This window comes from Xenopus laevis, chromosome 4L, assembly GCF_017654675.1.
Source record: "Xenopus laevis strain J_2021 chromosome 4L, Xenopus_laevis_v10.1, whole genome shotgun sequence".
NCBI classification, from domain to species: Eukaryota; Metazoa; Chordata; class Amphibia; order Anura; family Pipidae; genus Xenopus; species Xenopus laevis.
This window is the reverse complement of record NC_054377.1, coordinates 97,210,344-97,235,944: the sequence shown is the minus strand read 5'-3', so window position 1 is coordinate 97,235,944 and position 25,601 is coordinate 97,210,344. Positions and strand designations below refer to the sequence as shown.

The window sequence follows — 25,601 nt, the reverse complement described above, 5'->3', positions numbered from 1 at the left end:
CCTATTCGTCATACCCTCCGGAACCCGACGAGGCATGGCTGCCTCGAAGACTTCTATTGCGAGATGGTTGAAGGAGACTATTCGGCAGGCCTACCTGGCCAAAGGAAAATCTCCTCCTGAGGGTATCCGAGCCCATTCTACGAGGTCAGTGGGACCCTCCTGGGCATGGCGCAATGCAGCCTCCTTGGATCAGATCTGTAGAGCAGCTACCTGGTCTTCAGTCAACATTCACAAAATTTAACAAACATGACACGTTTTCCTCAGCAGAGGCCTCTTTTGGCCGCAAAGTGTTGCACTCCGTGGTGCAATAACGTGTCTTACCTCGCTCCCACCCTACTGCTTCTGGGGCTGCTTTGTTAAGTCCCCATAGTCCCTGTGTCCCCCTTGAGACAACAGAGAAAACAGGATTTTTTGATACTCACCGTTAAATCTGTTTCTCTGTAGTCGAGAAGGGGGACACAGGGCTTCCCATCCCGATGCGATTTGACCACGTTTGGTTTTCAAGGGAATGTTTTCCTGAGTTACCAGTTCTGCTGTTTACTTGTTTTATTAGCAGTTTCTTTGGTACCAACTGATTGGATTGGTTCTAGTGTGGGGTTAAGCCATAGTACTTGGCACGCCCCCTTTTTCATTATTCTAAGTGTCCTGCCTCCTAGAGAGTGGAGCTTAACCCCATAGTCCCTGTGTCCCCTTCTCGACTACAGAGAAACAGATTTAACGGTGAGTATCAAAAAATCCTGTTATCAGAAATACCTCAGATGTATGCTACCTCTTCTCTACAAGTTCACTTGTTTGCCATTCCTAACTGTTCTCTTAGTGCTTCAGTCTTTTGCCCAGTTGCAGTAGGCCAAATAATATACATCTGCATGTGGTTTATTTATTGTGTTTTGGGGGAGGAGGTCATTTCCTGAAAATTCTATGTCAGCCTACCATTGCTACATCTGTAACTGTATGTGAAGTTGTTTAGCATTCAAGCTTGGGTAATTTAAACAAAACACACAAGTTAAATAGCAAGCTATGGTGGCAGCAGTGGGATATATTTTTTTCATGAACCCGTTGAATGACAATCTATAACAGTTACATTTGCTGCTGGACAGGACACCTTCCAGTCCTTTGATTTCCTGTTCTTTGTTTGTACAGGGAGGCAGAGCTGAGAGCACAAAAGGCAGATGAGAAGTCAGAGGCTCTGGATGAGCAACTGAAAGCAGCTTTACTAAAGATACAGGAACTGGAGAAAACCCCAAAATCTTGTGAAATAGAGGGTAAGGCTGTACCTCTAGTTGTCAATTGCACACAGTAGCAGATTAATGCCTGTCATATGACATTGTTTCCTGATATTAATATAGTGCAGACACATTTTACATTGTGCATTACAGAGATTGTGCATAATTCATATCAGTTAGTGTCCCAGTGGAGTTTACAATAACATTCACACACTATGTTCATTTTTTGTCAGCAGCCAATTAACCTGCCTTTATGTTTTTTGAGTGTGGGAGGAAACAAGAGTACCAAGAGGAAAGCCACGCAGACAAGGGGAGAACCTATACACATCTTTGTAGATAGTGCCTAAATCTAACTCACAACCCCAGTGCTACAAGACAGAAGGGCTACTATGGCTTTTGTAAATGATTAATAGACCATAGCGCAAAAGCCTGCTTAGTGTCCAAGAACACCATCCTAAAAACAGTGTATCAATGCTACCTCATACACTCCCCTTTGTATGCCACTATTTATTCTACTAAGACAGAAATATGTAATATTCCATATAATTTATGTAATTTCCCTATTTACTCGCGTATTTCTGCTCTATAGCTATTCCTTGCAGTGATTAAGTGATTTCTTGCATTTTATCCTAGAAACTCCAATTCACATACAGACTACAGAAGAGGAACTTAGTACCTCGACTCATCCCAAGAAGAAGAGACCAAAGTCTGTCAAAGGCAAAGTGCAAAAATAATGGCTGAAAATATGATTTTAACTGTAGTCATTTCATTTGTTTGTTTGTTTTTTTTCCTCCAATCTATGTTAGGGTACTTGGTTTACTTTGGGTCAGCTTTCATACTGGCAGTGGCTAGGAAATGTTAAGCAGTTAAAGGTGTGTGTGTGTGTGTGTGTATATATATTTATATATATCTATATATATCTATATCTATATATATATCTATATATATATATATATATATATAGATATATATATATATATATATACTGTATATATACACACACACACCCCCTTTTCAACATGAGCTCTATGGATAGGTTGTGTGCTGACCATACTTTTTGCCTGCTGTTTTAGAAATATCTGTGTTTTTTGTTATTCTGGCACTAAACAAGCAAATGGAACCTGTTTCACTATAGTAGTTGTCACTTCCTAGTTCCGAGGAACCGATAAATAGCTGTTAAAACGAATAAGCAGTCCACTAAGAAGCCCCTGATAATGAGTTGAGAGGGGAGGGGTTTGTTTATTCAATAGTAGAAAAGGAGCTATAAACAAATTACCCTGGTTATAAAGGGAGGGTGTGCAGGAAGTTCAGTGAAAAAAAAAATTCAATTAGTGCTTTATAATGGCCAAAAATAGAAAAATAAGGACTGTTTAAAATACTAGGCCCAAATGCATTTTAAACACAAGTCCTATTTATTGTACTCATTTTTAGCAAAGTTATTTTAGGTCTACATAGTCCTTTTAATTAATCTTGTTTGCAAATATAATATTTAACTGTTAATTTGTTATATATAGTATTTGGTGTTCTAATTAACACCACTCTCAAAATATATGGATAGCACTCTGAAATTCTCATTTAAAAAGTCTTTATTAGATGTTAGCTAACAAGCAATGTTTCAGGCCTATGTGGCCTTTTTTTAAGCCCAAACTTAAAGAAGGCATATAAGTAGCTTTTGCTGAGGCTGGGAGAGCACAAGCCAAAAACGCATAGAGAACACCCCCCATATCTAAAGATGAGCTCACTGTGCATGCTGTAGCTGCAGATACATACATAGTAAGTTAAAAAAATTGAAAAAAGACACACGTCCATCAAGTTCAGCTTTTTAACTCTATTTTAACCTGCCTAACTGCCAGTTGATCCAGAGGAAGGCAAAACAACCCATCTGAAGCCTCTCCAATTTGCCTCAGAGGGGGGAAAAATTCCTTCCTGACTCCAAAATTGCAATCGGGGACTAATCCCTGGATCAACTTGTACTATGAGCTATCTTTCACAACCCTGTATTCCCTCACTTGCTAAAAAGCCATCCAACTCCGTCTTAAAGCTATCCAATGTATCAGTCTGTACCACTGATTCAGGGAGAGAATTCCACATTTTCACAGCTCTCACTGTAAAAAAACCCCTTCCAAATATTTAGGCGGACCCTCTTTTCTTCTAATCGGAATGGGGATGGAGGACAAAGATTGAGGACAAACCCCTAAATCACCACCAATTGCAGTACAAAGTAGGAATGATCTGCTGGAATAGGAAGGTTGTGGTAAACTGGTACAAGGCTGAAGATTTGGCAGCTCTGTGGGGTCAACAAAAATTTTAGAAAGTGAACTATTTTTAAGAAACACCCTAGTCTCTATATAAGTTGGGTACATTTATGATGATTTCATGGGTGCTTGCCTCCCCCAGTACCCAAAATTTGCTCTAAAGTAACTAACTCCTGGTTAGGGTCACATAATACTCCATTTAAAAAAAAAAACTTGAGACTTGACATGTTTATGTAATAATTATTTACATTGCCCTTTTTATTTTCTTGGAAACAGTAGATGGCTGGTTACAACCAAACCTCCCCTAGTTTGTATATTAGAAATATACAACATGAAGTATTTCAGTAGTCCATCGGTACCAAATCTTTTGCACAATATTACCCTGTTTTATAACAAAATAAAATGCACTGTATTCAAGAACTGTTTTACGTATATATAAATCAATGATGACGTTTGCATATGACAGTGTATCCATTTCTGATAATGTTATCTGATTATGGTAATTAAAGCATTGGAGAGTCCTTCTTTGTGCCTTGTTCAGTATCATTAACTGACTTAGGGGCATTTAGGGTTGGATTGATCTCAGGCAGCCTGGTCAGGTTCATTAAGTCAAAGGGTAAAGGCAAGACAAATGTAGATGGTTTTTCAGAAGTCATACATTGCAGTGTGTGCAGATATCTCAACTGAATTGCTGTTGGGGATCCAGATAGTTTTTCAGCAGCCAGCTTAATGTATTCAGACACTGTTTTTTCTCCTTCTGCAGCAATTACCTAAATTGTAAACAAATTGGAGAGAAACGTTAGTAATAGTGGTCATCCAGCTGTTAAGCAATTACTCCCAGGACATATATTTTACCTTAGGATGGTGGGGGTTATAGCTGGAGCAGCTCCATTAAATGAAACTTACCTTGACTTTAGCATGCCTTTGTGCTTCTGCTTCTACTGCGATAGATTGCTTTACCTCTTCTGGTAGTTTCACATCCTTACTATAGGGGACATAAGTAATAATTTGGTTTAACATTTATTTGGAAGTGATCTATGGACAATGTTCCTTTATAGTTCTGGATAGCTGTGAGCAATAATGATCTTGAAGTACTTAAAGAATTATCAATGTGTACATAATGTTGCCTGACTGTAGTGTGCGATCACAAACACAGTTGACATTAACTTAAAAAGTTGTGGTTCCACCTCCTCCTTTACTTTTTCCCTTATATACCCTTTAGCTGTACTGTATATGTAGCTAGTGGTAACGAACTGCCACTTATCTGCAATATGCCATGCAAGGTGTCGGCCATTGCATATTGATTCATGAGCATTGCCAAATCATGAAACAGAAGTCCCTATTTCAAATACTGTAGTGTGTTAATTGGAAGACCACGGTAAAGACTTTCCAACAGATCGTGACTGATTTGCTTAAAAATATCTATTTTTCTGCTATAAAGTCTTTCTGTGTAATAAAATAGTTAAGAGTTGGTGCAAGTTTTCAGACATTTTGTGTTCAAGCCTTATTTATGGTCCAACATGAAATCATGTGCTGTACCTTTAGCAATATCCAAGACAGGTTGTAAGCTATTTAAGCAGGGCCCTCTGATCCCATTCTTATATTGGAAATCTTGTTTGTTAGATGATTGTTTTATATCAATGTAAAATGCTGCTTAACTTGCTAGTGCTATATAAATATGTGGTGATGATGATGATGAAGATACAAATTAAGCATTCTGCCCTAAATTCAACTCTAAAAATACACATATTATGTGCCAAATTGCCCAAATGGCAATTTTATGAATAATATATCCCACTAAAAGCCAGAGCCACCAACAAAGCAATGGTAGACTATTCACAAAAGTATCTTCCTAAAATATGTAAAATTTTATTTAAAAAGGCACTATTCCCTGCTCCATAGGCATGTGCCACTTTGGGCTTTATGGTAATTATACTTAATTAGGGTTGACACCTTTAGTGTGTTGGGAAAACAGGCAGGGGGGGGCTGGGTGATGTCAGGGGGAGCGGGTGACATCGGGGTCGGGGCAGGTTACATAGGGTGCGGGACTGATGACGTGGCTATCAGCAATTGGCTAATCGCCATGTCATTCACTTAAATGTCTTGTCCGGATTTCCTAGTTTGGAAACACTCCTGGCAGACCCCATTTAACATAAATAGTGCAAATAGTTAGCCTTTTTCAGCTTAGTGCAGAATTCTGATACTTCATATACTTACATTTCAGTTCTTTCTACTTTGATTCCCCAGTGACAGGTAGCAGCATCCAGAGCCACCTAAAATAAAGCAGCCAGCAGAGTTGATTATATGTTTAACACTCAAAGTATATATATATATATATATATATATATATATATATATATATATATATATATATATATATATATATATATATATATATATATATATATATATATATATATATATATATATATATATATATATATATATATATATATATATATATATATATATATATATATATATATATATATATATATATATATATATATATATATATATATATATATATATATATATATATATAGGTGTGGCATCCAATATCCAGAAACCCGTTATCCAGTAAGCTCTGAATTATGGAGGCTATCTCCCATAGACTCCATTTTATCCCAATAATCCAAATTGTTACAAATGTTTTCCTTTTTCTGTAACAGCAAAGCAGTAGATTGTACTTGATGCAAACTAAGATAAAATTAATCTTTATTGGAAGCAAAAGCAGCTTATTGAGTTTACTCAAGCATTCTGGATAACAGAATGTGTGTGTGTGTATATATTTGTATATGTATATGTGTATATATATATATATATATATATATATATATATATATATATATATATATATATATATATATATATATATATATATATATATATATATATATATATAAAATTATACACATATACACACATATATTGTACAAATATATAATATTATTTTATATATATAATGTGTGTGTGTGTGTATATGTACTGTATATATACATATATGTATATATGTGGGTTTAACAATAAACAATGTGGGAGTAACAATAAAATCCCCCTCATGCAATTATTGGTTATAAGGACAGACCGCTTTTTCAGTTGCAAACTGGAAAGAGCCAGCTTTATATCAGGCTAATAATTAAAAAACAAAAACAAAATAGTGATGACCAACTGAAAGGTTGCGGAAAATAGTTCCATCTATATTTTAGTACTATAATATACCAAAAGTTTTGTTAATGCAAACTTTAATAATTTCCTTTATTTTGTCCTTTTATATTATGTTACTCCCCTGATTATGCAAATGTTCTGACCTTTACTTCCTCCCCAATACTCTTTCTTTCCAGTAAGATATCTAAGAATGCTCGATGTGCCAGAAGTCGTTTTGTGGTAGTCTGGACCAGCAACTGGAAAGCACTGGAGATGTTGCTCACACTGGTTAGAAACTGGCAGGCATTTTCCAAGCGATAGTAACAGATTACATCAATATCCAAAGTAACCAGGTCTTTTGTCACAATCTGTAAGGGGAGAGGAGCAATCACTGATAGAAAGTTGAAGGCTATAAGTCAGAGGTACTTAACCCCTTTATGGCCTGTAACATTGACTCGCTTACATATAGTGACATATCCTTCTATAGTATTTCAACATATTAAAATTTGAGTTATAAGAAAATGAAATACATAAATTGTATGTGCCCATGCAGCGTGAAATTTAGACCTTGTTTGGTTGCAAGGGTCCCATAACCTTCCAACCAGGTGGTGGTTTGAATTACAGATTGGAAGATGAAGAAGAGTGGGGCCAAACAGATGATTAAATAATAACAATACAAATCCAGCCTGGTATCAATGAGGCATATTTATCAATAAGTAAAGTTAGAGATCACCACAGTCTACTAGAGTGAAATTCCTCCACTCGTATTTATCAAAGGGTATACAGATCCCATAGAAATGAATAAAGAGTGACAGAATTTCACTGTAGCAGACAGTGGCAAGCTCTATCTTTGATAAATATGTCCCAATGTGCTTTCTGGTTTTCAAACATGGCTGAATCGAGCCAATTAGGAGACATGGGGCCCAATATTTCTGATAGCCTTAATTGTACTTATGCAGGCCATGGTGGATGGAGGTTAAATCCAAACCTGGCTTCAACTATGAATGCTCCATGTCTGGAATCATTTGCAGAATGTGATCATGAATTATCTTCCTTTCCTGGATCATACGAACTAGTCCAATTTATTTAACCATATTTCAGTGCATGTCATGTTCACTGACAACTGGTTAGTGAAGGGAGGAGAGAGGAGTATGGCATTGTATGGCTCCAGAGAAAAAGGCACCAGAAATGTAGTAAAGGGCAGTGATCTTAAAGTGATACGGACACTAAAAAATATCTTATCAAAATATTAATCTACATTAAAAGATACCTATAAATCATCTTTGTCACTGTTAGATTTGCTTTTGTAAGTAATTGTTAGTTGAAGTTCCTATACCTGACTGTCCCATCTCAGCCTGTCAGAGTTTCTAAAGCTAACGGACTCCTGCTGCACAAATATGGCAGCCCCTCATAGAGGAACATTGGAGATCAGATAGGTAATATAAAAACATCAGGCAAATATTTTAATGGCAAAATTATAAATAGAATTCAAAGACAATGTTATGATAGATATAAAAAAAAAATTCTGGTGTAAGTATCTCTTTAAGCTTATGAAATCTTTAATGGGTTTGAATTACTATGGCCAACGTAATTGAAGGGTGTTACTGATGTTACTGATGCTTAATGTTCTGTATTATATGCACCACTTGCATGTTCATTCCAGTATTGCTGGCATATCCAAAAGTATTTACCTGGTGAAAAGGAACCTCAAAAGTCTTCAAACGAAAGTCTACTTTATGGCACTTGTCCAAGCAGGGTAAGTAAAAGAAGAGACCTGGGAACAAGGATAATATTTTTTTCTGCATTAGTTCACCCATTTTCCAGCACATTTTTAAGTAATTCTATTCTTCAAATCCTGCTAACCCTTAAAGTTATGTGACTTTACAATTCTGGACAACAGAACTCGACGATTTTTTGTTTACAGTTTTTTCCTCAAATATGCATATGAAAATTAGCATTTTGTTTCTTTACAGTATTGAACCTGCCTGTATGTGGCAGGAAACCAGAGTCCCCAGAGGAAATCCTCATGTACAGGGAGACCATACAAACTCCTTGCAGGTAGTGCTTTGGCTGGGTTGAACCCAGTACCAGGGGAGCTGCACCAATGAGGCGAGCTGAGGTACTCGCCGCTTTGCCGCTTTTTTACTAGGAGCGGCAAAAAGCCACTCCTTGTAACTTTCAGAGCTAAATTTCCATTTTATTAAAATGAAAATTTGCCTCTTCTAGTGCAGAGAGCACTATTGCACTCTCTGAACTAGTTATGCAGCCCCCCTGGACCTTGCTGGGGGCTGCAGCTCAGGAGCTGCCTCAGGGCGGAACAACATGCAGAATCGCCCCCTGCTCAGCACAGGTAAAATAATGAAATAATGAAGAAACAACTGTCAGTAGGTCGGTAAGGGTCCCCACTCCCCTTTGTTTTTTTTTTTTACAAAGGGTTTGTGGTTTACTTGCTACTCTAAGGTAATATAAATCACAACTAGGAGAAAAAAAACACTTTTGCTTCTTGGGCAGTTCAGTCATTTAATTTATTATTATAGTAGCATGATCTTAACTAACCAAAAAACCCTAATTTACTATGCCCACGCAATAGAAAACATTACGGGGCAGATTTACTAAGGGTCGAAGTGAATTTTCGAAGTTAAAGACTTCAAAGTACCCAAAAATAGTTTGAAATTCGACCATCGAAGAGGCCAACTTCGACTCAAAGTAAAAAGTGCGAATTAGAAAATCTTTAAGTACTGTCTCTTTAAAAAAGTTAGACTTCGACACTTCGCTACCTTAAACCTGCCGAATTGCAATGTTAGCCTATGGGGACCTTCTATAACCTATAGCCAAGATTTGGCTAAGTTTTTAGAAGTCGAAGTAAAATCGGTCGATCCTTCGAAGGATTTCATCATATGATTGAACGATTTGACCGAAAACGGCCAAATTCGATAAAAAAAAACTTCGACATTCGAAGTCAAAGTAATCCAATTCGATGGTCGAATTTCTAAGTATTTTCCACTTCGAAATTCGAGCCTTGATAAATCTGCCCCTACAAGTAGTATCAAGTGTCAAGTGATTAATAGCAAATCTTATTTGTTTATACATATTACTTATTCCTAAGGGGAAATAATATGCTTGTTTTACCAGGTCCTCGCGCCCTTCCAGAGAGAATGCGCCCCAGTCGGAATATTACAGCACGTTCATATTCACGTACAACCTGCAATGGCAGAATGATTGATGTAATGTATACCACAAGTACGGTTCAGTAAGACATGACACAGTACCATGCTCTGATACAGTGGATGATTGATGTCTGATTTAGCCTATGTACATTTACATGGCAGTATATACTGTCGAAAGAAGGCAGAGGACTATCTATTTAAGTACAACTGCATATATAGTTGTAGTGCTGGTGGAAAACAATTCAGGTGACAGGTGCCCTTTAAAGGATCTGTTCAATGTAAAAATATAACTGGGTAAATAGGCTGTGCAAAATAAAATGTAACCTATAAAGGCTGGAGTGAAAGGATGTCTTACATAATAGCCAGAACCCATTAAAGGGGCCATATGGGACATAACTGTTCAGTTAAGTTCTTCTGAATCTGACCTGCATTTCTCAGGATCAAAAGCAAACTAACTGAACAATTGTGTTTTCAAAAAATCGGTTTCTTTCCAACTGTTTTTTTTCCAAAAAGAACACAATCATTTTTTTAAAGGCTTTTAATAAAGAATAATTAATCAACCCTGCTTTTGAGCTTTCTAGATAATGAGTTTCCAGGTAATATACACCATATTAAAAAATGAGTAGCAAATTTGCTCTGTACCTTAATATTTCTGGCCAGTTTTGGGGACAGAATCCTAAAATGTCCTAACTCTAACCGTGCCTACTACATGCTAGCAACAATATTAAAACATAATTAGGGAGAAATAAGACATTTATGAATGCAGTGCAAAGTGAAATCTTCAGATGCAAATCGCCTTTTTACAATGAATTATTATTTCTCAGAACTCCAGTGTAATTGCAGCAGTGCAACAAGATGCATTTGCCGCAGTTGTGGATAGCGTCAATATGCACAGAGTAACCGGTGTCTATTTTAGCCAGTGGCACTTGAAATTGTGGTTGGGAATGAGTCTCACCTTTACACAGAACCAGATAGATAGTGGCAAGGTAAGGATGACCAGCAGAAGACAACAGAAAATTAACAGCCCTTCAAATACTCTGAATCCTTCAGGCTTCACACCTAACATAGGAACAAGAGATTTGTATTTAGGCATCTTACCAAATTCTATGGCACATGAATAGCTTCCTTGCAGACTAAAGTAGGAGGCATTTACTAAGATCTAGTGCTCTAGTTCTAGTGCAATCCTAAAGCAGATCAGACCTGGGAGAACTGACGACCAAAAGTGGAATTTTCCATAGATTCCTGCTTTTATAATAACTGAGTATGTTTATAACACGCTAGCAATTGATACCTAGTTATCATGTTTTATCTTTCTTGCATGTATGTATGTATGTATGAAAGCCTAAAGGGTTACATTGTGCTAACAGTAACTTTTATCCCAGTCCAGTAACCCAGGGATATTAATCAGAAATACCCTTTCCATGGCCTAATGTAGTAAAGGCTAAAGATGTAAGCTTTGCCATATACTGTAGCTTTATTCGGGGTGTACAGGTTGTTTTTTTAAGTGCTGCATTTATGTTTCTGCTAAGCAAGGGTATCATATATTGAGTATGCCTCAAGCAAGCCAACAATATATTGAGTATGCCTCAAGCATGCCAACAATATGGTACATATTACTGATCTGCTTATATACAAATATACATTTATGTGCACTAAAATAAACCCTGCTAGGTATATATACGCACTCTTTCCGGATTTTAAATACATAAATGGGTGCGTAGGTCAAGTCTTCCAATATAATAAAGCAAATGGACCCGCACTTCTTAGTAATCGTGAAGAAATAGATGTGCATTTCCAACGTTTCGCCCCACATTGAGCCCTTTTTGAAAAAAATGTACTAAGGAGTGCAGGTCCATTTGCTGTATTATATATATATATATTTATAGTTTGGTTTTTTTTTTTTTTTTTTTCAAAAAGAACCAGCAATACCGGGTTATTTTTAGTAGTAAAAAAGTATATTTAGTAAAGCATGGCTATACATGCTATACTATTTATACTTTTTCACTACTAAAAATAACCTGGTGTTGCTGGTTCTTTTTGAAACTATACTAAACCGTAACAGTGCAACTGGGTGAAGCTTAGAAGTGCCATCCATTTTACAATTATATAAAAATATATATATATGTTGTCAAAGCATGCAAAGCAGGGAACTAGAATTAAGATGGTATCATGGCACTACTAGAAATTCCCGGGTCCAGTGCATATTTTTCCATTGATGAACACTGCTGGAGAAGCCTGGAATCTGTGGATCAATCTGTGGATTCTGGAAAATACAAGAGGGGCTGCTGTAAAATGCAATAAACAGTCACTATTTAGTGGGCCTGTGGGGGCTTCTGTATACCTGAAATGCCAGGGCCTATTTTTAATCCCAGTCTGGAACTGCTGCCGGGGAATTAAATTTACAGAAAATTGTTTAAAAAAAACATAGTTCTGGCTATGGAACTATAGAGTAATTTTAGATTATTTTTAAAAGTGGTCACAGTAATGCTCCAGATTTTATATATGTATATTTATTCTTCCAAAGTAGACTATTTAGCCGGTAACAAATTCTTTTTGTTGCTCTATAATCAACGCTGCCATTTAATAATTAACATTTATTTTGGCTTATACAAGACATTCTAGTAAATACATGTGATGCTGGCACATATATATATATATATATCTATTGGTTAACACCATCCTGGTCTGTTATACTGTCTTTTTAATGATAACTAACCAATCTAATCATTGCTATTCCACACACAGCAAATTGTAGAGCGTGCAGAACATCTTATTTATTCAGTATTTGCTCAGCTTTATGCGTGCACAGTTTTTTTTTAATAACTTTTATTTTATCACAGAATCTGACAGTTCATATTTTAACAGTTACACTTTCTGTGAGTTTATAGCATTACATAGTATAAGCCATTTCAATTGCAACCTTGATTTAAGGTTATGAAGCAAGGCAGGGAAGCAGAATGGTAGGGAGTCAGACTTAAAGCCACACAATTATTTAAAGATAAGTTCATACACACTCTTGAAAATAAGAGCGAATATATTTTAAATTAAGCTAATAGACTGCAAGTTTATTATGGGCATACCACGGCTCTGTTACTAGTGCTACATGTTCAACTAAATACAAGCACTTACTGTGGAGGAAGAATAAACACAAGGTTTGTTTTATGTGCTCTCACCCTCATCTTTCTGGCTGGTCTCAAGAAGGGCCATAATTTCTGTCTCTTCCTCTGATACCACAACATCATCAACATCCACTACCGCAGACACCTTTGTATCATTCTTGGCAGATTCTTTGTTTTGACTGCTCCGGGACCTTCCAGAACCATGGCTTGCTTTTTTCTCTCTTTTGGATGCCTGATTGGTGTGTTCCCTCTGTTTCTGTGGAGGCTCCCGAGAGGAGCTGCGGCTGTGGGAACTCTTCTCAGTCATTGCTAGCATGAGCAGTGAGGGGGCAGATGGGCCAGTTTATATGATGCTAGCAGGTGGGACATGTCTAAGAAGAAACAAAAATAAATGTCCCATATTACAAATTCTTACTGGAAAGGCTTAACTGTTGCTGTGCCAGAGATTTGGTGGCAATATTAACTCTGGTAAAGACACAAAATAAAATGTTTTCTACTCACATTTCAGTAGTTCTATCAGGTATGAGACCTGTTATCCAGAATCCTTGGGACCTGGGGGGTTTTCGGATAAGGGGTCTTTCCATAATTTGGACCATCTTTGTCTATTAAAAAAATCAGTTAAACATTAAATAAACCCAATAGGATTGTTTTGACTCCAATAAGGGTTAATTATATCTTAGTTAGAATTAATTGCAAGGTACAGTACTATAATATTAAGGTACTATTGTGCATGTGATCCCTTAAAACAATCAGTTTGGACAATAAGTTTAAGGGTAAATCTCCCAAAATTTGATCAGTAAAATTTATATTGGCCAGTTCTGCATTCTTTCACTTCTGCATTATGATCAGATTGAACATTTATATATGTGATCAAAGAGCACTAATCAGATCATCAGTTAGCTCTAGTGGTCAGACATCCTACCACGTGGCCAGGCCCGGACAGGCAATCTGTGGGTTCTGGCAAATGCCAGAGGGTCTGCTAAAAGGTGCCATAGAAAGTCAGTATTTAGAGGGCTGGTGGGGGCTGTTTGGGCCTCCTTGTGGGCTGATTGGGCCTCTGTGTACCTAAAATGCCAGGGCCTATTTTAATTCTCAGTCCGGACCTGCACGTGGCCTTTATGTGGCTAGCATCAGATATAGAAGATTGTAGTATACAGTATCAGTGATTTCAAAAAATGATTTTATGGGTCTCACTATGTTGCAACACAAAGTTTTGCACTCATTTTTTTTAATAGGGCACAAGTCTTGCATGGCGAACATGTGGTATAAGTGATGCCGCATACATGTGGTTCAACTGGCGAGAGTAGGAGTAGCTATAGGCAAGGCCAATTAACCATGTTAGCACCCACGTATCTGTGCCTAAAGCAGCAGATTGGCGAGTACACAGCATTGCATTGCCATCTGAGCATGCACCAAGACAAGGAGGTGGTACGAGGTCCATTGCATAGGGCCTAGTGTAGCCCAGGCGATGCAGTATTCAGTGGGAACCATGGAACACCTGCGTTCTCAAGACATATGTAAATACAAGTTTCACTTGCGGCAGATTGAGAGGGCACTGTTTATGTTAAGGTTAAAATATAGAGCAGTGTTTATGACTAGTAACAAACAAAAAGTAAAAAAATGGAGGGAATAATATTCTTTGTTTCTCAAGTCACCCCCATTAGTGGTGCAATAACGCTAATAAATGGAGAAATAGAGAAACTGGACAAACTGCAGTTTGTCCTGCTTCTCTATTTCTCCATTTATTAGTGTTTATGACATAATTGTAAGAATCCCATTCCCTATCCTTTTAATGTTTGAGCAGTCAACACATCAATTTGATTTGGGTGTTAAAGGGGTTGTTCACCTTTGAATTAACTTTTAGTATGATTTAGAGAGTGATATTCTGAAACAATTTGCAATTGGTTATCTTTTTTTATTATTTGTGGGTTTTGCAATTTTAGCAATCTGGTTGATAGGGTCCAAACTACCCTAGCAACCATGCTTTGAGGCCTGAATAGAAAGATAAATAATAAAAAATAGCAATAACTATACATTGGTAGTCTTACAGAGCATTTGTTTTAGATGTGTCAGTGACCCCCCATTTGAAAGCTAGAAAGAGTGTGAAGAATTAAAAAAAAACTATAAAAAAAACAATGAACACCAATTGAAAATTTGCTTAGAATTGGTCATTCTATTACATACTAAAAGTTAACTTGAAGGTAAACCGCTCCTTTAAAACTCAGTTCAGCTCAGATGCAGCTTTGAACTCAATCACATGTCTAGATTGTTAATTCTTGCTGAAAATCAAAATTGGGATTAACCATTTGACAGTCTCTCTGTTGTGCAAGAAACTAGAACACATTTTTCCAGGGCAGAAGAACATTTCAAAACTTTCGGTTCAATGACAACCCCTTGGTAAAAAAAATAACACTGAATTCTGTAATAAATTATAATGTATTTCAGCATTTACCCTTTATGTTTGTACCTTCATTAGTAACATGACCAATGTATCTCTGAGATTCCTAATAATATGGTCAGTTAGAATCACTGAAAAGCCTGCAGTTTAGTATGTTTGAAGGATTACTTACTATTGACAATGACTGTCCATTAAAGACACTGCTAACTGCTGCCTAGTAGGGTATCCCAATACAAATCTGCTGCTGCTAGTAGGCACATCTAATGTAAACAGAAAGGAAGAGGAGGATTACATTTTAGTGCTAGCTGAGTCATCAACCCTCACTGCTGCTGACAATGCTGATCTTGGTGACATTTCTTTTACCTTAGAACAACACATTGTAGGAGTTATGTTTTCCAAGAAATTCCAACGAAATTAGAATATTTTTTCTGCCTCCAGCATACTTGAACTGTGTCTTAGTGTAATCCAAATGGTGTATGCCCCTTTTTGGCACATTATATTTGCATGTTTTTAAACTTGCCCCAGATGAACTTCTGCTAACCCATGCACTTGAATGCATCAAGTTGTGGAAATGAGTATTTAATCTCAGTTTTCTGTTGCATTTACTCACAATGTGACTTGGGGGCTCAAACCTTAAACAGGGCTGCACTGTGGCCTGCTTCCCTGAAGTGTTGTTTCCCTGTATTTGCTATCTATGTATGTCGTATGTTATGATCAACAATCTATTGTTGGCCGTCTGGCATTTGCATATATCCCCCAAGTCTGTTTAAGGAAGTTTACCACATATTTGGTCAAAAAAGTGAACTACCCTTTTATATTAATCCTTCCCCTGGACTAGAGCCATGACTATTACTAAATATGGTGTCCTAGCTTTTGACTTCCAGTGAGCAGGGTTAACGTGATTCTCTGAACACATTTACAATTTATGTTCATTTTTTGTTAATAGTTTGTGAAATGCATTTTGACTGCTAATACGACTATTGGCTCAACTGAGAGATGACAATCCCAGGGTTAACTAAAGTTGTTAATGCATCCTCATCTGACAGTGAGCATATTTCAATGGAGGAAAAGTCGGTCAGACGCCATCAGATTTTATCTCGTCGGATGAAAACACAGCAGCATTTGCATACGGAGCGCATTTTAGGACATCGTCAGGGGAAATCGTTGTCCTGCATGCGCTGTCCTAAGCAAGAGGAATGCGACATGGCATGCATTTTTACTCACCCATCCTACGAGGCTGATGTCACGCCTCACTCCTCCCTCCTCAGCCACCCGTCCTGGGTCCTAGCTTCTCCCTCCTCAGTCGTCAGCTCTTGCTCCTCACTCCTTAGCGTGCGCATATTTAGCCCTAAGCCCTGATTATAGTTACTTGTTCTTGCCATTCCTTTAGCCAATAGATGTTTTAGGTTTTTTAATTGCAGCAATCAAATTCGAGCTACAGTTGACGGCTGAGGAGAAGCTAGGACCCAGGATGGATTGTTGAGGCGGGCGGAGTGAGGACCGAGGACCCAGATCGGATGGCTGAGGCGGGAGGAGTGATGAGCAGGACCTGACAGCTGAGAAGGGAGGAGCGATGTCTGCTTTGAGGAGGGGTGAGTGTAAAAGCAGGCGACGTTGCATTCCTCTAGCGTAGGAGATTGCATACAGGTGATGGATTTCCCCTGACGATGTCCTAATATGCGTTCTGTATTTGCATCCAAAAGTCGTGTTGCGTCAGATGGAAAATTTTCCATGTAGATTACACATCACATTTATGTATCGGTCCCATTATATTTGATCAACTTGCGTTTATTCAATGCGACGTCATCATACAAAATCTTCCGTGGAATTAAGCCCTTCGAGCGGGAGGAGGGTTGCCACCTGCCCGGTATTTTACCAGTAAAAATTATGGTTGATCCTAATGTTGTTAATATGGAAAACAGCTAAATATATAGGAAGGCAGGTATTTTTTTCAGAAAAGGTGGCAACTCTAAGCCGGAGACTTTGACCTTGAAAGAGAGCTGCTGAGCAAAAAGGCCAGTATTAGTAGTGTAAATCTGCAAATAATTCAGAAACCCCTAACAAATGGTTAATTTAAATGGCAAACCTCTAAATACATTTAAAGCAATTCATTTTGAGGTGTTTATATTGCCTTTAACAAAGAACACACAAAACAAACAACAGGAGCCCTTTCAAAAAAAACGAATTAGCATTTTCCATACAAATACACTATGAACATGGTATCTGTCTTGGTGAAATAAAACGTTATTAATAAGATCTAACAATGACGCGGCCAGCAGCCACTTGTACACGAATCAAAAGAAATGACCCCTACCGCTTCCTTTCACTGCCAGCCAATGGGGTTCAGGGAGAATACAGGCGTTACGTGACTTGCGCGCTACCTGCTATTGACGTCACTCATCGGCGGCGCGGTAGTTTGGTTGTGGAAAGTGTGCGCGGGGGAAGTGTGTCACGTCATTCATATGGGAGCAACGTGCGTAACACGACACAGGTAAATGTAATTTAGCCCTACATGAAAGTACCACTTCTCACAGTGTTTGCAGTACTGAGTAGCCATTATTCACACTTCGAGAGTGCCGAAATGTTTATATGACAGCTTTGTTTCTTTGTAATATTCGCCATTCCATTGCTCACAATTGTAATAAAAAGCAGTATAGTCGCTGTGCCTGTTGAGGATGAGTGTGTTTTAGCTGTAGGAAACCACGGCCTTTGTAATGGGATTCTTCACTTATGTGTGGGCCCACCATTCTGTCCTTGCCTTTTTATTGCCATTCTATCAATCACCCCCTGAACACACAGATGTTTTGTTCAAAAGAAACATGGTGAATAAAACCATTTTTAATGGCAGAGTTATTCCTCTTAATTTGGGTCCCCTAAGAAAGGGGTTAAGAAATGTTCTTAAAGGAAAACTATAATCCCAAAATTAATACTTGAGCAACAGTTTATATCAAATTAAGTGGCATATTAAAGAATCTTGTCATGCCGATGTATATATTTAAGTAAATATTAACATTTTACATCTCTTGCCTTGAGCCACCATTTTGTGATGGTCTGTGTGCTGCTTCAGAGATCACCTGACCAGAAATACTGCAGCTCTAACTGTAACAGGAAGAAGTGTGGAAGCAAAAGACACAACTCTGTCTGTTAATTGGCTCATGTGACCTAACATGTATGGTTTGTTGGTATGTTTGTGTGCACAGTGAATCATACAATCCCAGGGGGCTGCCCTTATTTTTTAAAATGGCAATTTTCTATTTATGATTACCAAATGGCATATACTACTATAAAAGGTTTTACATACAAGCTGTTTTAAGCAATATATCATTATAGAGACCTACATTGTTTGAGGGGTATAGTTTTCCTTTAAGGGTAGTAGTACACATCACATATAAACTCCAGCGTGGCCATCCCCTACTTGTGTGCGCTGACAAGACTGTAATCTGTCTCTCAGAGCACACACACAATGGATTTTTGCTTGAAGACTTGCAAATGTGCATTTTTTACGGAAATCCACTCCATGTGTGTACTGACTGGCAGATTCACTTGGAGTGACTGCAGATAGGGGCCAGTTTTCTCTAGGTCCAGACTGACAATCTGTGGATTCTGGCAAATGCAAGAGGGGCTGCTGTAAAATGCCATAAACTGTCACTATTTATTGGGCCTGGTTGGGGTTCTTTGTGCCTCTGTGTATTTGAAATATCATGGCCTATTTTGAATTCTATTAGTGCTTTTTCACTGCTGGCTGTGTGCCACTATCCCAAGAGTAATGACAGAAGGATTTCTAGCATATAAATGAGAATGACATTTTGCAGTAACACAGCACTGGACAAAATGTTAGAAATCACCCCAATTCAGAGTAAACTGCCTACAAGTGCTTAGTGCTGTCAGGTGACATGTGCATAATGCTTGGCAAGGTAGCACAGTGCATTTTGGTCATCCCTGCAACAACACTGCAGATATATAGAAAATATGAAGTATTGTCTCCACCAGTTTACTTATTATATCTGTGACACTAGAAATAATGATTCCTGTTTAAGAGGCTTCAAGGTATATTACTAATGGGTTTCTCCAAGACTTGGAGCTAGATTTTATTTTGCATAAGGGAATATATTTTATTCTGGTCAAATGATTTTGTAGCTGTAATTGGGGTTAATTAGAGGCCTTATCTAAATTAAAAAGCCATCAGTGCTAAAAAGCCATCCAACCCCTTCTTGAAGTTATTTAATGTATCTACCTGTATAATTGATTCAGAGAGAGAAAACCCCACAAATTCACAGGCATCTGTAAAAAAAAACAAAACAAAACAAAAAAAAAACCCTTTCTGAATATTTAGATGGGTGGGGTTTTTTTTTTTACTTTAGGGTTGAATTCTCCTTTAAGGGCCTCTTCTCCAGTGTAAGCAACTCCAACTTGGCCAGGCATTCTTTCTTCATAACTGAGACTTTCTTCATAACTGAGACTTTCTATACCCTCCCTTTACCAGCTCAGTTGCTCTCCCAGACACCTGGGTTGAATTCAGAGTAAAAATGCAAGTGTACATTTCTGAGCAAAAGTCCACTCCTTATGTCTGCACCCAAGCCAATGAAGAGCCTCTGTGCAGACACAGAAGTGTGTGGAATCTAACAGATCAACTGAGTCTAAGCAATGTTCCAATTCATTCAAATGTTGAAGTAGTTTATAAATGTTGTGTGTCTGGTCATTTCTGTTCCCTTCTCTGGTGGTCCTATTGACTATTAAAATGGTGTAACACATGTTAACTCTCCTCCAAGACTTCCGATAATGCCTTGCTTGCTTAACAGTTGTTAAAATACCTTAGGCTATGTAGTAACTGGTATCTTGGTTAAAAGACAGATGACTCTCCTACATTGTTTCAAGAGTCGGGAGAAGCAGTGCCAAGAATAAAAAAGGGGCAGTTAGATATTGCTTTAAATAGCAGCATACATATTACAAAAAAAAACCACAGATAATAAATGGAAAGTGACTTATTTGGATGGAGTTCCCTTATCAGGGGCATCAGCACATAACATAGGGCCACTTTGCCTGCTTAGTGTTTCAGGCCCTTCATTTGGATTAAAAAAAACAAATAACTGTCTTCTCCAGGGCTCACAAAGCCCCTTCAGCCCAAAGGGAGCCTGCAGCTGCACAGGCTGCAAATTATTGTCCTCTCTGTTACATGTTATGTAGTGCTTTGGAAATAGATTTGCCTTTTGACATTTGTAAGACAAATATGTCAGTTTGTAACTTTTTACCTAACAGAAATGGAGCAGGAACGTATCATGCAACGGGTCCAGAAGGATGTGCGGTCTTTACTCATTGCTTCAAAAAATGGGCTCTCCATTCAGGAACTGGAACAGGATTACCGAATGATGATTGGTTCTCAAATTCCACTAAGGTCATTGGGATATAAATCAACAATGGAATTACTTTTGGATATGCCAAATGTGGTACAAATCCATACGCAGATGGATGGTACAGTAAATCTGTCTGGTAAGTACCCTGTTTGGATGTATGGTTGTCCCCATTCTGGGAACTAGGAAAAATTGTGTAAAATCCAATAAAATGTTAAATCAGGGAATTGTGCTAAATATCAAGTAGTCAAAAAAATTAACACAGGCATCATAAAACATGTAGAGTGTTAATAGGCTTTAGCAGTTAAGCTATGCTTTGCTATCTTTAAGATAATGATTAAGATTACTGAAAAAACATATAACAAAATGCATCATTGTTTCTATTGTCACAAGCAGCAGACCACAAGACGGGGGTGCATGTGCTTAACATACTTACTCAAGCTGTGTACTGTTCCAAGATGGAGGCCACGAGGAAAAAAACTATTGTATAAAAATTTGAAAATAAAGAGAAAAGTAATCATGGTGGTTCCAGTGGCAGGGTTGCTGCCTTTGTATTGGCAAAAAATATACTTAACATGGCTTTCCTAGTCTTGCCATTTTGTAGGAATGCACTGAAATTGACTGGACCATTGAAAAATGAATAAAATGTAGGAAATTGCATAAATTCTGTTACATATTTTAGTGTTTTGCTACGATATTTAATTACAGTAGAACCCCTATTTTTAATTTTTTTTCCAGGGGACCAGAAAAAAAAATCCAGGAAAATGTAAAAGCATAGTGCTGTGTTAAAGAAACTTAAGCTTCAAGTATTCTAAGGATATAATCACATCAGTCCGTTTTTATCTTAAATACATGACTTAATTGTGTTAATGCTTGTGTTTAAGCAGTGCAGAATTAATGTTATGCAGTTGCTAGTATTTAATACAACGTAATTGCATTTCTAGGAAAACCAGGCCAACATTTTGGTGTAAAATCCAGGAAAAGCACTCATTGAATGCTTTATAAATTGGTGGGACTACAACAAAAAAAACATGGAAAATGTTTGACATTACCTTTTACGGTATTCACTTCTGTGATCCTGCAAAAAATACACAGAAAAAATATCCAAAGTAGAATATTTTGATATAATACACAAAAGCCATGAATATCTTGTAAATTATATCCTTATAAACGGTGAGTTCTGATGTCATCAGTTATAAACGGTGAGTTCTGATGTCATTTCTGTCACATGACTCACTGAAATTCGTGTATTATAATAAATAAAGTACCCCCAGTTGCAAAATATAAGGATATTAGAAGTTACCTCGGAGTTCCATGACCTGTATAAAAACACTCGGCCTTCGGCCTCGTGTTTTTATATGGTCATGAAACTCCTTGTTAACTTCTAATATCCTTATATTTTACAAAAGGGGGTACTTTATTCACTATATATTTTGAACCTCCTGTAGTTGGGCTTTTTTTATTTAATGCAGTCAGTTGTACAAAATTGCATATGGGAGCACATGATAGTATTGTAATTGTTCAACTGAATTGTGCATGAATTGATCTTTCTTATCATTGTACTCTTTATAATATTATACTTTGTTGTAAGAAAATGTACCTATCACTTAACAACAGTTTACCCCACTGGAGCTGTGGGCTGACACTCTGGATGGGGGAAACAATCAAATTGTGTCATTATTCTTATTTGGTTGCATTCTTTTCCAGTCCTTGATAATTTTTCTATCCTGACTCCAAACTTTTTTTCTGGTTGCTAGGGCAATTTACTCCTTGCTTCCAGATATGCATTAAAATTCTAAACCTTATGGAGTTATGTAATAAAAGACTCTAACGGGGAAATGTAATAAAAGTCACAAAGAGCAAAACTATTCGCACCAATAAGAATAAAAATCCTCATCTTGCAATGTAATATTGTTCCTTAAACTGTTATTGCATTGCCAATGTTAATTGCGCACTCTTAAGTGCTTGAAGGTGTCGTAATCTTTTGGAACAAACCTAACGACTTTTTCAGTAAGAAGTTTTATCACATTTACTGCACATTGGCGCAAACTATAAAATTCACAAACAGTCTTCCACTGTCAGAAGTGGTCGCTAAACAGTTTCCGTGTTCGCAAAAGCTATATTAAATTTGCGCAAAGCAAAATTTGTTTGTGCAAAGGCATAACATTTCGCATTGCGAATAGTTTTTCTTTTGCCAACTTTTATTACATTCCCCCGCAAGTGTGCCCAGGTGCAGTAGCCCATAGCAACCAATCAGCAGGTAGCATTTACTGTTCACCTGTTTAAAAGCAATTGGTTGCTATTGGTTACTGCTACTGGGCAAACTTAGTGCTTTTAATTACATATGAGGGTAAAAAACAGGAAATTGTTTCATTACTTACCGTAATTTCTGTTTCCTGGTCACCTTCCATGGCAGCATTCACCAATGGGTTAACTCCTCCCTTCAGGCCAATGGACAGGAACCTCCCCATGCAAGATAAAAGTGCCCGCCCCTCTCATACTCACTGTCTTAGTTGAAAAGCTTGTCCAGCAGGGTGGGACATTCCTTGGTGAATGCTGCCATGGAAGGTGACCAGGAAACAGAAATTACGGTAAGTAATGAAACAATTTCCTGTTTTCCTTGTCACCCATGGCAGCGATTCACCAATGGGAACTACCAAAGCTAACAGGGAGGGACTTCACACAAAAATGCAGTAAACATAACACTTTTATTCAGTAACATTTACAACTGCTTGAAGAACTTTTCTCCCAAATTTTGCTTCCTGGGAGGAAAGGATATCTAATTTATAGTGCTTGATGAACGTATTAACTGACGACCATCTTGCAGCTCTGCAGATTGCTTCTGGCGATGCCCTGGCTTCCATCGCCCAGGAACTTGCTAATGCCCGAGTTGAATGGGCTTTTAACCCCAGAGGAACCTTCTTGCCTGCTGAATTGTACGCCTTTGCAATTGCTGCCACAATCCAGGAACTTATTGTCTTCTTAGACGGAGCTTTGCCCTTTCTGAATCCGCCTGGAATGACGAACAAATGTTCCGATTTTCTCCATGACTTTGTCCTCTCCAAATATATTGTGAGAGCTCTGACCAAGTCTAGCTTATGCCACTGCTTCTCCTTCTCTGTCTTTGGAGATGGACAAAAAGAAGGAAGGGATACCTCCAAATCCATGTGGAACTTCGAGATGACTTTCGGCAAAAACTTAAAAGCAGGCCTTAGCACAACTTTATCTTTAAATATAATTGTAAATGGTTCCACAGCCGATAGTGCAGCTAGCTCACCCACTCTACATGCTGATGTTATGGCCACTAACAAGATAACCTTAAGAGTAAGATTCCAATTTGAAACATCCTCCAGAGGTTCAAAAGGTGGTTTTGTCAGTATGTCTAAGACAAACGGCAAATCCCAAGGTGGTGAATATCTTCGTATGTGAGGTTTAACCCTCTTCAAGGCATTGAAGAATCTTTTCACTAGAGGATCAACTGCCCAAACTTTTCCTGTTAGTGCTGAGATGGCTGACACTTGCACTCTAAGGGTATTCATGTGCAGACCCTTCTCATATCCAGAAAAAAGAAAATCCACCACCATCGATGCTGTAGCAGAACAGGGATCCTGGCCCACTAAAATGAAAAATTGTACAAACTTATCCCAAATCTTGTAGTATTGTGACGATGTATAAGTTTTTCTTGATTTTAGTAGGAAATCTATCACCTTCTCTTTACAATTCAATTTTTTCAGCTCCTTCCTCTCAATCTCCATGCCTTCAAGGCTAGATGGTCCTCTCCGTGGAACTGAAACATTCCCTGGGATAGCCAACCTTGAAACCTTGGGATTTCTTTGGGTTCTCCCAGAGCCAATTTGTGAAGCAACGGAAACCATGGTCTTCTTGGCCAATATGGTATCACTACTATAGCATTGGCTGATTCCCGGTCTATCTTTTTTAGAACCTTCCAGACGAGGGGAATTGGTGGGAATACATAAATCAACCCTCTTGACCAGTCTTGTCTCAGACCATCCACGGCTACTGCCTCTTCGCATGGGTACCTGGAAAAAAACTTCTGACATTTCCTGTTTTGAATGGTTGCCATGGCGTCCACCTCTGGAACTCCCCATGTATCTATCAAGTCTTGAAAGATGTCCTTGTGAAGACTCCATTCTCCTGGGTCTACTATACTGCGACTTAATATACTGCGATTTTCGATCCCAGGAAGATGTACTGCTGTCAGATTCTCCAACCAAACTTCTGCCCACTGGAAAATAGTATCTGCCTCCTGCAGTAACACCATGCTTCTTGTGCCTCCTTGCTTTTGTATATAGGATACTGCTGTGCTCTTAGCTGATCTGCGAAGGCTAACAGGGCTTTTCCTACTGCCCTTAACTCTAGGATATTTGAGGATACTTGTCTCAAATCCCAAGAACCTTGCACAAACAAATCTCCCATGTGTGCCCCCCAGCCGATGCCTGACGCGTCTGTTGTAACGGCTGTCCATTCTGGTTCTCTTAGCTGGGTACCTATTTGCAGATTGTTTGCCACACACCACCAGCTTAGGTCTTCTCTTAGATCTTCTGTTATCTCTAAGCATCTTCTTAAGTTTTCTTGAGGACACCTCACTTGTCTCAGCAAGAAGTTTTGTAGTGGTCTGGAATGCCATCTCGCCCACTTTACAACTTGGATTGTTGATGACATCAAGCCTAGAATCCTTAGACAATGCTTCACCGATACTATTCCCTGACTTCTGAAGTTTTCCACTGCCAGTATTATCTTTTCTTGCTTCATGACCGGCAAGCTCACCAAATTTTCCGGTGTCTGAAATAATGCCCCTAAAAAGATAAGGGATTTGTAGGTATCAGATTGCTTTTCTCCATGTTCACAATCCATCCATGTTCTTGAAGAAACTCCAGGACTTTCTTTGTGTGCGATTCTGCTTCTCTCTGTGTTCTCGCTGTT

The 25,601-nt window shown here is 38.1% G+C and overlaps 3 protein-coding genes across 5 annotated transcripts in view; 2 read left to right on the top strand and 1 right to left on the bottom strand.

The window, feature by feature from the left end:
• Positions 1 to 2,694, top strand: part of LOC108714366 (axonemal dynein light chain domain-containing protein 1) — a 32,422-nt gene extending 29,728 nt beyond the window's left edge. Inside the window, exons 25-26 of the mRNA XM_018258530.2 lie at positions 1,141 to 1,262; positions 1,857 to 2,694. Coding sequence (XP_018114019.1) covers positions 1,141 to 1,262; positions 1,857 to 1,957 — 223 coding nt within the window. The 3' untranslated portion in view covers positions 1,958 to 2,694. The remainder of the gene's footprint in view (positions 1 to 1,140; positions 1,263 to 1,856) is intronic.
• Positions 2,695 to 3,898: 1,204 nt separating this feature from the next.
• Positions 3,899 to 13,470, bottom strand: nphs2.L (NPHS2 podocin L homeolog). The gene is made up of 9 exons (XM_018258529.2): positions 13,413 to 13,470; positions 12,966 to 13,282; positions 10,748 to 10,851; positions 9,755 to 9,827; positions 8,317 to 8,399; positions 6,790 to 6,993; positions 5,696 to 5,751; positions 4,385 to 4,463; positions 3,899 to 4,248 (listed from the first exon to the last, which is right to left on the bottom strand). Exons 2-9 carry the CDS (start codon positions 13,225 to 13,227, stop codon positions 3,982 to 3,984), a joined length of 1,128 nt encoding a protein of 375 aa, XP_018114018.1. The 5' UTR covers positions 13,228 to 13,282; positions 13,413 to 13,470; the 3' UTR covers positions 3,899 to 3,981.
• Positions 13,471 to 17,645: 4,175 nt separating this feature from the next.
• tdrd5.L (tudor domain containing 5 L homeolog) overlaps positions 17,646 to 25,601 on the top strand; it is a 47,956-nt gene continuing 40,000 nt past the window's right edge. For 2 of the 3 annotated variants that reach the window (XM_041589063.1, XM_018256301.2), the window contains exons 1-2: positions 17,646 to 17,800; positions 20,566 to 20,796. In XM_041589063.1, coding sequence (XP_041444997.1) covers positions 20,568 to 20,796 — 229 coding nt within the window. In that variant the 5' untranslated portion in view covers positions 17,646 to 17,800; positions 20,566 to 20,567. 3 annotated transcript variants of the gene reach the window in all.